At 41.9% G+C, this 11807-nt stretch overlaps 1 protein-coding gene across 1 annotated transcript in view; it reads right to left on the reverse strand.

Moving 5' to 3' along the window:
• FNBP1 (formin binding protein 1) overlaps positions 1-11807 on the reverse strand; it is a 170736-nt gene that overhangs the window by 32827 nt on the left and 126102 nt on the right. The window contains 2 exon segments of the mRNA XM_017848183.1: positions 311-457; positions 2646-2774. Of these exon segments, the coding sequence (XP_017703672.1) occupies positions 311-457; positions 2646-2774 (276 nt within the window).

The following is an 11807-nucleotide window of genomic DNA, read 5'->3' on the forward strand; positions in this document are numbered from 1 at the left end:
AAAAAAAAAAAAAAAAAAAAGAATAAAAAAAAGACAAAGAGAAAGAAACTCTGTCTTAGAGGAAACAAAGCCTTTACCTTTTTCCAGGAAATACTTCAATTCAATTCTGTCATGTCTCGCACAATTTACCACTTAAATGTGTTTTCCAAAAAAAGGAATTATGCAGCTAAATCCAAGACACAGAGCCCATGTGACCACTGAAAGCAACTACCCACCATGAGATGATGACATGAGGTCATATGGAAAGGGGGCGGCGAGAAATAATGGATCTGCAAATAATTATCAATGAAGCCCAAATGGCAATACTTACATTTTTCTGATCAATTGATTCGGCTGCTTTTACTATTCCATCCAGGCACTTCCCAATGATTGGGATCACCTGCCGATCAACCTCTGCATATGTCTTCATGGACTCTCCAATTCTCACAATCCTCCTTTCCTCCATCTCTTGGATTTTCTGCAACATTAGATTTTGTATAAAATAAGTTTGGTCCATTATTATTAAATGAAGCTGTTTTTCGGCAGCATTGTTACCTCTAACAAGTTCTCTAAGGAAAAAATGGGTTAGAGTTAGAGCGGCCGTAAGTATACGGAGCCTCCATATTACCCAGCTGTGCACTTATTTTACAAATTGCTAGACATGTTAGGCTGCCCAAATATATGCTTTGCACAATTCCATTCTAATTTTAGTAAGAATGCCAAACTCAATAGTTTTTTTTTTGTTTGTTTTTCTTTTTGTTTTTTTGAGACGGAGTTTTGCTCGTCGCCCAGGCTGGAGTGCAGTGGCACGATCTTGGCTCACTGCAACCTCTGCCTCCTGTGTTCATGCCATTCTCCTGCCTCAGCCTCCTGAGTAGCTGGGATTACAGGCCCCCACCACCACACCGGGCTAATTGTTTGTATTTTTAGTAGAGACAGGGTTTTGACATGTTGGCCAGGCTGGTCTCCAACTCCTTACCTCAGGTGATCAACCCACCTAGGCCTCCAAAGTGCTGGAATTACAGGCTTGAGCCACCACACCTGGCCAACAGTTTTATTATTAACACTATTTGTAATCTACCTCGAACATTTTCTCCATCTTTAATCTACCACTTTACCTTTTACCAAAAGCACAGTATTTAGTTAACGGTCTCAACCCAATACAGATGGGTGTACCTTCCAACTACAATTTAGAAGGACTTGTTTGCTGTGTGTGTAGACACCAAGAAGCAAATATTTATTATTTTTTTCTACAATTGGACTCAAAGTTGCAAAAGATCTGTAAAATGGGAGAACATATGTCTATCTTTTCTCATACCATTTTTGACAACCTAACATGAGCAAAAGAAAACAATCCAAAAGAAAGAACTGTCATTTGTTCAAATCCTACAACTCTGTGAATGCTGCTTTGATTTCTATAGTTAAGTTGGCATTTTTATAACCATAATCATCCCTTTAGCAAAGAGAGTATTAATGAGAGAATCATAGTTTAAGACTGACAAATAGGCGTTGTGGCTCATGCCTGTAATCCCAGCACTTTGGGAGGCCAAGGTGGGCAGATCACCTGAGGTCAGGAGTTCGCGACCAGCCTGGCCAACATGGTGAAACCCTGTCTCTACTAAAAATACAAAAAAAGTAGCTGGGTATGGCGGCGGGTGCCTGTAATCCCAGCTACTCTGGAGGCCGAGGCAGAAGAATCGCTGGAACCCGGGAGGCGAATGTTGCAGTGAGCTGAGACTGTGCCACTGCATTCCAGCCTGGGCGACAGAGTGAGACCCCATCTCAAAAGAAGAAAAAAGAGAAAAGACTGACAAATAATTGGCTGCAGGTGCAAACTATGGAAATTTGCAAAGTTTACTGATTAATCTTGAGATTATTATATTTCATTCATATTGCTAGTCAATGCTTGATCTAGATGCCTTAAAAAATGATTTATCATGCCGATAATCCTAGCACTTTGGGAGGCCAAGGCTGGAGAATTGCTTGAGTCCAGGAATTTGAGGCCATCCTGGGCAACACAGCAAGACTCTATCTCTACAAAAATTTAAAAATTAGCAGGGCACGGTGGTGCATGCCTATAGTTCCATCTACTTAGAAGGCTGAAGTTGAAGGATCCCTTGATCCCTTGAGCCCAGGAGTTCAAAGTTGCAGTGGGTCGTGATTATGCACTGCACTCCAGCCTGGGCAACAGAGTGAGACTGTCTCAAAAAATAAATAAATAAATAAAAAAGGGTCAGGCGCAGGGGCTCAGGTCTGTAATCTCAGCACTTTGAGAGGCCGAAGTAGGCGGATCACCTGAGGTCAGGACTTTGAGACCAGCCTGGCCAACATGGCGAAACCCCGTCTCCACTAAAAATACAAAAATTAGCTGGGCGCAGTGGTGTTTGCCTGTAGTCCCAGCTACTCAGGAGGCTGAGGCAGGAGAGTCACTTGAATCTAGGAGGCAAAGGTTGCAGTGAGCCAAGACTGCTCCATTGCACTCCAGCCTGGGTGACAAAGCAAGCCTCTGTCTCAAAAAAAAAAAAAAAAAAAAAAAAAATTAGTGGAAATTTGGAATTACATATAAAGACTCAGAATACAAACCCAGCAATCATGATTCAGAAGTATCATGTTTCTAAGGAAAGCAAAGCATAAAACATGAAATCTGAGAGATGTTCAGGATTTACCTGGAAGATGTTGGGGATGTGAGTATGGTAATATTCATGCTGCTCATGGTTGAATTTCTGGAGAATGGATGAGTAATCTGCTTTGCTGTCCTCTGCCATTTGGTGACGTATTTGAGCTTGCTGTCGGGCCTTAGGGCAAAAACAAGAATACTCCCACGTTTATACATCATAAATAAAAGCCTGGGTGCAATCAATAAATGCCTAGAACTGCACACTGGGATGCCTAAGGGCCAGACTTACCTCGAATGTATTCAGCAGGTGCTATTTTTTAATGTTCTGAATTGAATTTACTTCAGGTAAGCAATGTGCATCCTAGTTTGTATAAAAATCCACCATTCCCTATTGTCTTAATGTGGTGCGTGCCTTCTAGTTTGACACACCATTCTATACTAGTGTCTAGTTTGACACACCATTCTATACTGTCTGCACCTGGGCAATTCACATTACCTGGAGGACCCTTGTGGGAACCTCTGCTCATATACACATGTATATATATTTTTTGGGGGGAGGCAATGAGAAATTCACAATTTTTTTTTCTTTTTTTGAGACAGGGTCTCCCTCTGTCACCCAGGCTGGAGTACAGTGGCACAATCCTGGGTCACTGCAGTCTCAGTCTTCTGGGTTCAAGTGATCCTCTTACCTCAGCCTCTCAAGTAGCTGGGACTACAGGCATGCACCACCATGCTAGGTTAATTTTTTATTTTTTTGTAGAGATGAGGTCTTACCACATCGCCCAGGCTGGTCTTGAACTCCTCGACTCAAGCAATCCACCTGCCTCAGCCTCCCAAAGTGCTGGGATTATAGGCATGAACCACGGCGCCAGCTGGTAAATCTACAAAAATTTTGTTGTTTTTGTTTTTTTTTTTTTTTTTTGAGACGGAGTCTCGCTCTGTTTGTCGCCCAGGGGCTGAGTGCGCAGTGGCGGATTCAGGCTCACTGCGAAGGGCTCTGCCTCCCGGGGTTTGATGCCATTCTCCTGCCTCAAGCCTTCCCGAGTAGCTGGGACTACAGGGCGCCCGCCACCTCGCGCCGGCTTAGTTTTTTGTATTTTTTGAGTAGGAGACGGGGTTTGTACTGTGTTAGCCAGGATGGTCTCAATCTCCTGACTCGGTGATCTGCCCGGTCTCGTCCTCCCAAAGTGCTGGGATTACAGGCTTGGACCCACCGCGCCCGGCCAATCTACAAATTTTAAACCCAATTCTCAACAGGGTTCATGAACTAAAAAGGCATATGAACCACTGACCTAAGGAGACCTTTCTAAAGCTCTCTACCATGTTTATATTTAGTATATATGCTAAACAGGCAATAAGTATGGCACCCTCTTTATGCTTTTTATGTTTTTTGAGGGGTGCTATTTTATGTTTTACTGCATTGCTTTTCTCCTAAAAAATCAATAATTTGCAATTTTATTTTTCTCTAATTCATATTCTGATTAATCACATACCTAAAAAAGGGGCAACAATTGTTGATTAGTTGCAGAATCAATTTGAAAGTTCAAACAGGAATGTCTATAAACTCTAAAGTCATCCAGAAGTACAAGAGGTTATGTTGTTAATACCACCTTAGATTCATATAGCACTGTGGTACTATTTTGATAAATACAATCTCGTGAATCTCTAACACAATTTGAGGTCCAGATGAAGATAGGGTTTTTGGTCTTTAAGTGACCTGGCAAACTCACTGCATTGAGCCAAAAACACAACAGGAAATGGGCTGTTTTCCAACATAACCAGGGCAACTGTTTGTTTGCTTGTTTTTGTTTTGTTTTACTGAACCAATGTTATAGAAAAGTAAGACCTGGCTGGGTGTGGTATACTGTAATCCCAGCTCTACGGGAGGCTCGGGTGGGCAGATTGCTTGAGCCCAGGAAATCGAGACCAGCTTGGGCAACATGGTGAGACCCCTCTCTCCACAAAAAAATACAAAAATTAGCTGGGCATGGTGGTATGTGCCTGTAGTCCCAGCTACTCAGGAGGCTGAGGCAGGAGGATCGCTTGAGCCTGGGAGGCTGAGGCTGCAGTGAGCTATGATCACTACCACTGCACTCCAGCCTGGGCAACAGAGCGAGACCCTGTGTCAAAAAATAATAATAAAAAATAAATTAGTCAGGTGTGGTGATGTGTGCCTGTGGTCTCAGCTACTTAGAAGGCTGAAGTGGGAGGATTGCTTGACCTCAGGAGGTTGAGTCTGCAGTGAGCTATGACTGCGCCACTGCACTCCAGCCTGGGTAACAGAGCAAGACTCTGTTTCAAAAACAAAACACCAAACAAACAAAAACAAGAAAATTAAGACCTAATCGTGAAAGAAAGAAAATCAGAAAGACAAGGAAAAGACAGACAGAAAGGAAGAAAAGCGAGAAAGAAAGGGAAGAAAGAATGAAAGAGGCCGGGCGTGGTGGCTCACGCCTGTAATCCCAGCACTTTGGGAAGCTGAGGAGGGCGGATGACGAGGTCAAGAGATTGAGACCATCCTGGCCAACATGATGAAACCCCGTCTCTACTAAAAGTACCAAAATTACCTGGGTGTGGTGGCATGCACCTGTAGTCCCAGCTACTCAGGAGGCTGAGGCAGGAGAATCGCTTGAACCTGAGAGGTTGCAGTGAGCTGAGATCACACCACTGCACTCTAGCCTGGGCGACAAGTGAGACTCCCTCTCAAAAAAAAAAGAATGAAACAGAAAGAGAGAAAGAAAAAGAGAGAAAGAAAGGAAGAAAGGAAGAAAAGAAACACACAGAAACATTCAAATGTCAACCCAAAGAGGAACGCTGAAGCAGTTGTTCCACTTTCTGCTTGCTGGGAACATTTAGTATCGGCTTTTTTTCACGTCAATCTTCTTTATTGGTTTCCTGCCTATGTGACTTGAAAGCTTAACCTGAATTTCACTTCACACATTTTACTCATACTCATCTGGTGAAAGCCTAACGTAATTCACAATTGCTTCCTTTATTTTCTTCCCTATTCACACGTGAACACTTCCCAAATGTAGGTAACAATATCAGTATTTCCAAATGCATTTCCTTATTACTGAGGTTTTTTGAGTTTCTTACGGCCTTTGGATCTCTCGGTGCCATTTTCTCCTCTTTTCATCTACCCTCAGTTGATTTCAGCTGCCACATTCTTCCTCTTTGTTGGTGGCCTGTTAACTCCCTTCCTGACCATATGCCTTGGCGTCTGCTTCTTCCTGTGTTCACTAGTAAATATATTAGTCTAGCCCCAAAATGTTAAGTACCCAGCTACCCTCAAAAATCCACCCACTTCCAATACACAGTAGCCCTCCTCTGTTTAAATAATAGCTTTCCCACCTACATGCATTCCATCTGTTCCCCGAGCCCGTCCAGCACAAATACCCTAGTAACTCTTCAGCCGCTGACAGTTTCATCATGTATCATTTCGTTATGAATGTTTAAAAAAAATTCCCATTAGACCTCAAATTTCTAAAAGAGTCTCTATTTTATTCACAAGTCTTCCTCGGAAAGTCTCACAAAAATCCAGTGGGGATTTCTTCATCTCTTCTGTAAAGAACAGCAAGAGGTCAAGAGGTAATTTCCTCACTTATTTTGGAGATCCTATCTAAGTGAGTTTTTAAAATAACTTAAGTTCTCAAATAGGCATCACATCAGAATGTCATCATTATATATATGTGTGCATGTATTTACATGCACATACATACACACACACACACACACATCCCACAAGAGCAGATAAAAGCTTCCTGACAATAAATCCACTCACACCAATATTTTAGAATATTTCACCCAAATAGAATATTTTACCCATGAAAGCTGGTGCCAGACGTACCCCACCCGGCACCATTTGGTTGGAGGTGGCTGTGATCCTCTTCCTGTAGCTCACAGAATCCCTAATCATATTTTAGCTTTAGCTGCATAATTCCTTCTGTAAGCATATTACCTCCTAATAGATTCATGATGCCCTTTGCCCTGTTTCTATGCAGTAATCCTGAAAACATAACAAGGGCCCTAGACATGAACTGTGGAAGACGCCGAATAAGGACCGACATGTCTACAGTTCAGCCTAGAAAGTAAGCTGTGTAGAAGAAAATAAATCAAAGAAGTATATTTTAGAGGGTCTGCCTTTTATGTTAAAGGGGGACTGTCTCTCTGGGAGTTTTTCTTCCATGCAAAAGCTTGGACATATGATTACAAAGGACTATCTATTTCTACAGTCTTGCTCACTCTCACTGGCTACAAGGATAGGGAAACCTTCAAAAACAGCAAAATACTGTTATACATCAGATTCTCCAAAGCCGCAGCAAAAACACAGGGCTGTCTTTTTCTCGGTCCCTGCATCCAGCTGTTTTGAATTAATATCCACTTCTGAAACTCTGGCCTAGGAATGCACCATTGTTCTAACCAGATTTCACTATGGAAAATCTATTTCTGTTTAGTAAATTGTTTAGCTGACGATGGAATTTAAGAGCCTTTCTCTAAAACTAGTGTTGAATCAATTACTCACTATGACAAAAATACCTTTAAAATATCTTGTAAGGTATTTTCGAGCACTTATTTGGGTAACTGTTAACGGTATTTTGGAGACTATCTCCTAATATCTAAGACTAAGTGGAGCAAATAAACATCATGACTTCTCATCTATTTTTAAAAGTCAATCTAAAAATGGCAACTATTACCTCAAAGGGATAGTATTTCCATTCTAAACCAGCATAAGCTATGCTTTCAATTAAATTAAATTTCCCATTCTGAGAATAAAGACACTGCATCTTACAGCAACATTACTACAGGGCAGAAAGATGTACAGAGAGTTGGCTTGTTTTACTTCCAATGAGTCAGTGCCACAGAATCTCAAGATAATATTCTAAAAAGTCCAGAATAACCCCCGCTGCCTAGGCTGGGTCACAGATGTCTTAGAATCAGATCTATACCACTTTTGTTGTCCAACAGGAAGACAGAATTTAAACTTGAGAATTTCTTGACAAACCCTTGGGAATCTCCCTCAAATAAATCCAAATAGGCCTAAGGATGTATGGCTTATACATGATTTCACTTCTTGGTAATTCTTATTTTTAGACAGAGTCTCACTCTGTCACCCAGGCTGGAGTGCAGTGGCACGATCTCGGCTGACTGCAACCTCCACCTCCTGGGTTCAAGCGATTCTCCTGGTTCAGCCTCCCGAGTAGCTGGGATTACAGGCACCTGCCACCACGCCCAGCTAATTTTTGTATTTTTAGTAGAGACAGGTTTCACCATGTTGTCCAGGCTGGTCTCGAACTCCTGACCTCAAGTGATCCGCCTGCCTCAGCCTCCCAAAGTGCTGGGATTACAGATGTGAGCCACCACATATGGCCCACTTCTTGGTAATTGTTAACATAGTCCATTCTCAACATCATTATGGAACTACACCATACTGCCTAAAAGGTCAGAGTCACCGTTTCTAAAAAAGAAAACAATATTTTAGAAACTGAACTGTAGCCCAATATTTTGAAATCCTAATGGGTTTAAAGACAAAAATACCATCATCCATTCAGTTAGCTAAATTTAGATTATTAGCATGGCCTAAATGTGTGGCTATTTCCTGTTTAGCTCAATTTTTTATTTTTAAGACAGGGTCCCCCTCTGTTACCCAGACTGGAGTGCAGTGGCACCATCACAGCTCACTGCAGCCTCAAACTCCTGGGCTCAGGTGACCCTCCCACCTGAGCCTCCCCAAGTGCTGGGATTACAGGCATGAGGCACTATGCCAGGCCTGTTTAATTCAATACTTTTTCCTTAATATTTCAAAATATTAAGGAGAGTAACACTTTTGGCAGTGTCTCCATTGTCATAAGCAGAGAATACAAGTGTACTAAGAAACTTGCTCATTTCACACGAGGTATAACCAAGGTATAGCCTTGCATCTTACCAAGTTACACTCTCGTATCACCTTTTTTCTTTTCTTTTCTTTTTTTTCTAGTGAGACAGAGTCTCACTCTGTCACCCAGGCTGGAGTGCACTGGCGCGATCTTGGTTCACTGCAACCTCTGCCTCCCAGGTTCAAGTGATTCTCCTGCCTCAGCCTCCCGAGTAGCTGGGACTACAGGCGCCTGCCACCATGCCCAGCTAGTTTTTTGTATTCTTAGTAGAGATGGGGTTTCACCGTGTTAGCCAGGATGGTCTCGATCTCCTGACCTTGTGATCCGCCCGCCTCGGTCTCCCAAAGTGCTGGGATTACAGGCGTGAGCCACCGCACCTGGCCCTACTGCATCATTTTTCAAGGCTGCCTATGGCTTTTGACCTTTTAACCAGATGAGCAAATATAGACTGGTTCTATTTATACATTGATCGAATGAATAATGAGACTTACTAAGTTTTTAACATGGCCCCAGATCTCTCGGTTTTATACATTGCTGTTCCTTAAATGATAAACTTATAGGTTGGTGCAAAAGTGATTGCAGTTTTTGTCATCTGAATGGAAGGGGAAAAACCACAATTACTTTTGCAGCCACCTAATACTTAAAGCAGCAGTGTCCAGAGCTTTTGGAAAGCCACTTTTCCTTTGTTTAAAGGATATAACAAATTATAAATGCCCATCTTTTGTCACCAAAAGTTTGGGGAGAGCCGTGTGGAATATTTTACAGTATCACTGGTAGCCCAAACAACGGTTTTTGCAACAGCTGCATGTTTAGTATTTAATGTCATCATTATCACAAAAAGAAACCAATTATATGTTAGGCTGGATGGAAAAGGGGGCTCAATCTAGATTTTATTCCCTTTCCTCTAAGAACGTACTATTTTGCCGACAGACAGGATGTCTGTAATCATTATTCAGTGAGCAGCAACCCGCAACAGCTCCTCCTGACTGGCAGATGGGCCTGGTGGCCACCCAGAGGCTATGGACACAGCAAGAATCCAGCACAGCACCGATCCCGATTCCCTCCTCCCCAAACTACCTGAGCCACGGACCTCATTTTGTGGACAAAATTAAACCTGCCACTTTCACAACCTGGGTTATCTGGCCACCTTTTTTTCTTTTTTCTCCTGCTTAAAAAAAAAAAAAAAAAGTTTGCTGTAGATAATTCAAACTTATAGAATTGTATGGTTTAAAAAATAAAAGTTTCTGCACATTCCAGCTCCTGATAACTACTAGAGGATTGTGACTTTCAGACGTGGCCAGGTAAATGAGAATAAGCACTGGTATTTTCACAGCACGCAAATGAAGTAGAGGCCACTGGATATTATTTTCTATTTCCAGGTATTTCTAAGAACAGAAAAAATAGCAACCTGTTGGAAATCCCTGAAAATCCTTTCATATTTCTCGACAATTTGTCAATGGTTAAAAATAAAACTAATGGCCAGGTGCGGTGGCTCATGCCTGTAATCCCAACACTTTGGGAAGCTGAGGCAGGGTGGATCACCTGAAGTCAAGAGTTCGAGACCAGCCTGGCCAACATGGTGAAACCCTGTCTCTAGTAAAAATACAAAAATTAGCCAGGCGTGGTGGCACGTGCCTGTAATCCCAGCTACTTGGGAGGCTGAGGCAGGAGAATTGCTTGAACCCGGGAGGCAGAGGCTGCAGTGAGCCAAGATCATGCCACTGTACTCCAGCCTGGGCAACAGAGCAAGACTCTGTCTTAAGGGGGGAAAAAAAAGGAATAAAACGAATTTTACTCTAGTCTTTGACCCAAAAATTCTGCTTCTGAAAATTTATCCTAATGATACAATAACAAAAGATACCCACCAGTGCTGTTTATAATAGCCACTAATTTAAAATAATTTGAAACAAACAAATCATTGGGTAAATATTATGTCACACTCTTGATGAGCTATGTATATCCTGTTTTAACAATGTAAGGTAATATTTAATAAGATGAAGTAAATGTATATATAACTTTTAAGAATTTTTAAAGTTGGATGGACTCTGTGGTTCATGCCTGTAATCCCAGCACTTTGGGAGGCCGAGGCAGGCGAATCTTGAGGCTAGGAGTTCAAGACGACCAGCCTGGCCAACATGGTGAAACCCCATCTCTACTAAAAATACAAAAATTAGCTGGGTGTGGTGGCACATGCCTGTAAGCCCAGCTACCTGGGAGGCTGAGGCATGAGAATCGCTTGAACCCAGGAGGTGGAGGTTGCAGTGAGCTGAGATATCACGCCACTGCACTCCAGCCTGGTGACAGAGTGAGACTCCATCTCAAAAAAAAAAATTTTTTTAAGTTTATCAGAGTTTGCCTTTGACAAATTTATAAGGGCAGCTAAAACACAAAACAGAGAAAAACTTCAAAATAAGTTAACCAAAGAAATATGCTTTATATAACCTAGAAGTGAACCAAATTAAAAAAAAAAAAAAAAAATGGCTGGCCGCGGTAGCCCATGCCTATAATCCCAGCATTTTGTGAGGCTGAGGTGGGCATGTCACTTGAGGCCAGGAGTTTGAGACCAGCCTGGCCAATATGGTGAAACCCCATCTCTACTAAAAAATACAAAAATTAGCCGAGTGTGGTGGTGCATGCCTGTAGTCCCTGCTCCTAGGAGGCTGAGGCAGGAGAATCACTTGAACCTGGGAGGCAGAGGTTGCACTGAGCCGAGATTGCACTGAGCCGAGATTGCGGCCACTGCACTCCAGCCTGAGCAACAGAGTAAGAATCTGTCTCAAAAAAAAAAAAAAAAGAAATTTATTTAATTAATTAAAAAAAAAAAAAAAGCTCTGAAAAGCTAATGGAGTAGAAGGGACAATAACGAGGAGATGAAAAAGCTCTTTGTCCGGAGCAAAGTTGTTGCATGATAAATGGCATTGTTTAAATTTCCCAGCAAACTGTTGTATCTAGAATACATTTTCAATTTCAAGACTAAGAATGTGTTTAAAAATTCCTATTCAGATAGAGTGCTGTGAGTTTTTGTTGGAGACTTCCAGACTTCCAGACCAGGAGCTTGCCAAAACAATGAGTCTGTCTTTGATAAATCATAAGGGCAGCTAGAATACAAAACAGAGAAAAACTTCAAAATAAGTTAACCAAAGAAATATGCTTGAACTATTCCAGCAATTTCCTGACTTTTCTTTTCGAAAACAGTCTTACAACTTTCTAGGTCCAGTATTGTAGGTGGAGGGCCAATGAAATAGAATGAGAGAACCCGGAAAGATAGCCAGTGAGACCAGCATCTCAATCCTACATGGCCCATGCACTTGCTAAACAGTTTTTTTTTTTTTTTTTTT

This window comes from Rhinopithecus bieti, unplaced genomic scaffold (genome assembly GCF_001698545.2).
Source record: "Rhinopithecus bieti isolate Rb0 unplaced genomic scaffold, ASM169854v2 scaffold_29388, whole genome shotgun sequence".
Classification (NCBI taxonomy): Eukaryota; Metazoa; Chordata; class Mammalia; order Primates; family Cercopithecidae; genus Rhinopithecus; species Rhinopithecus bieti.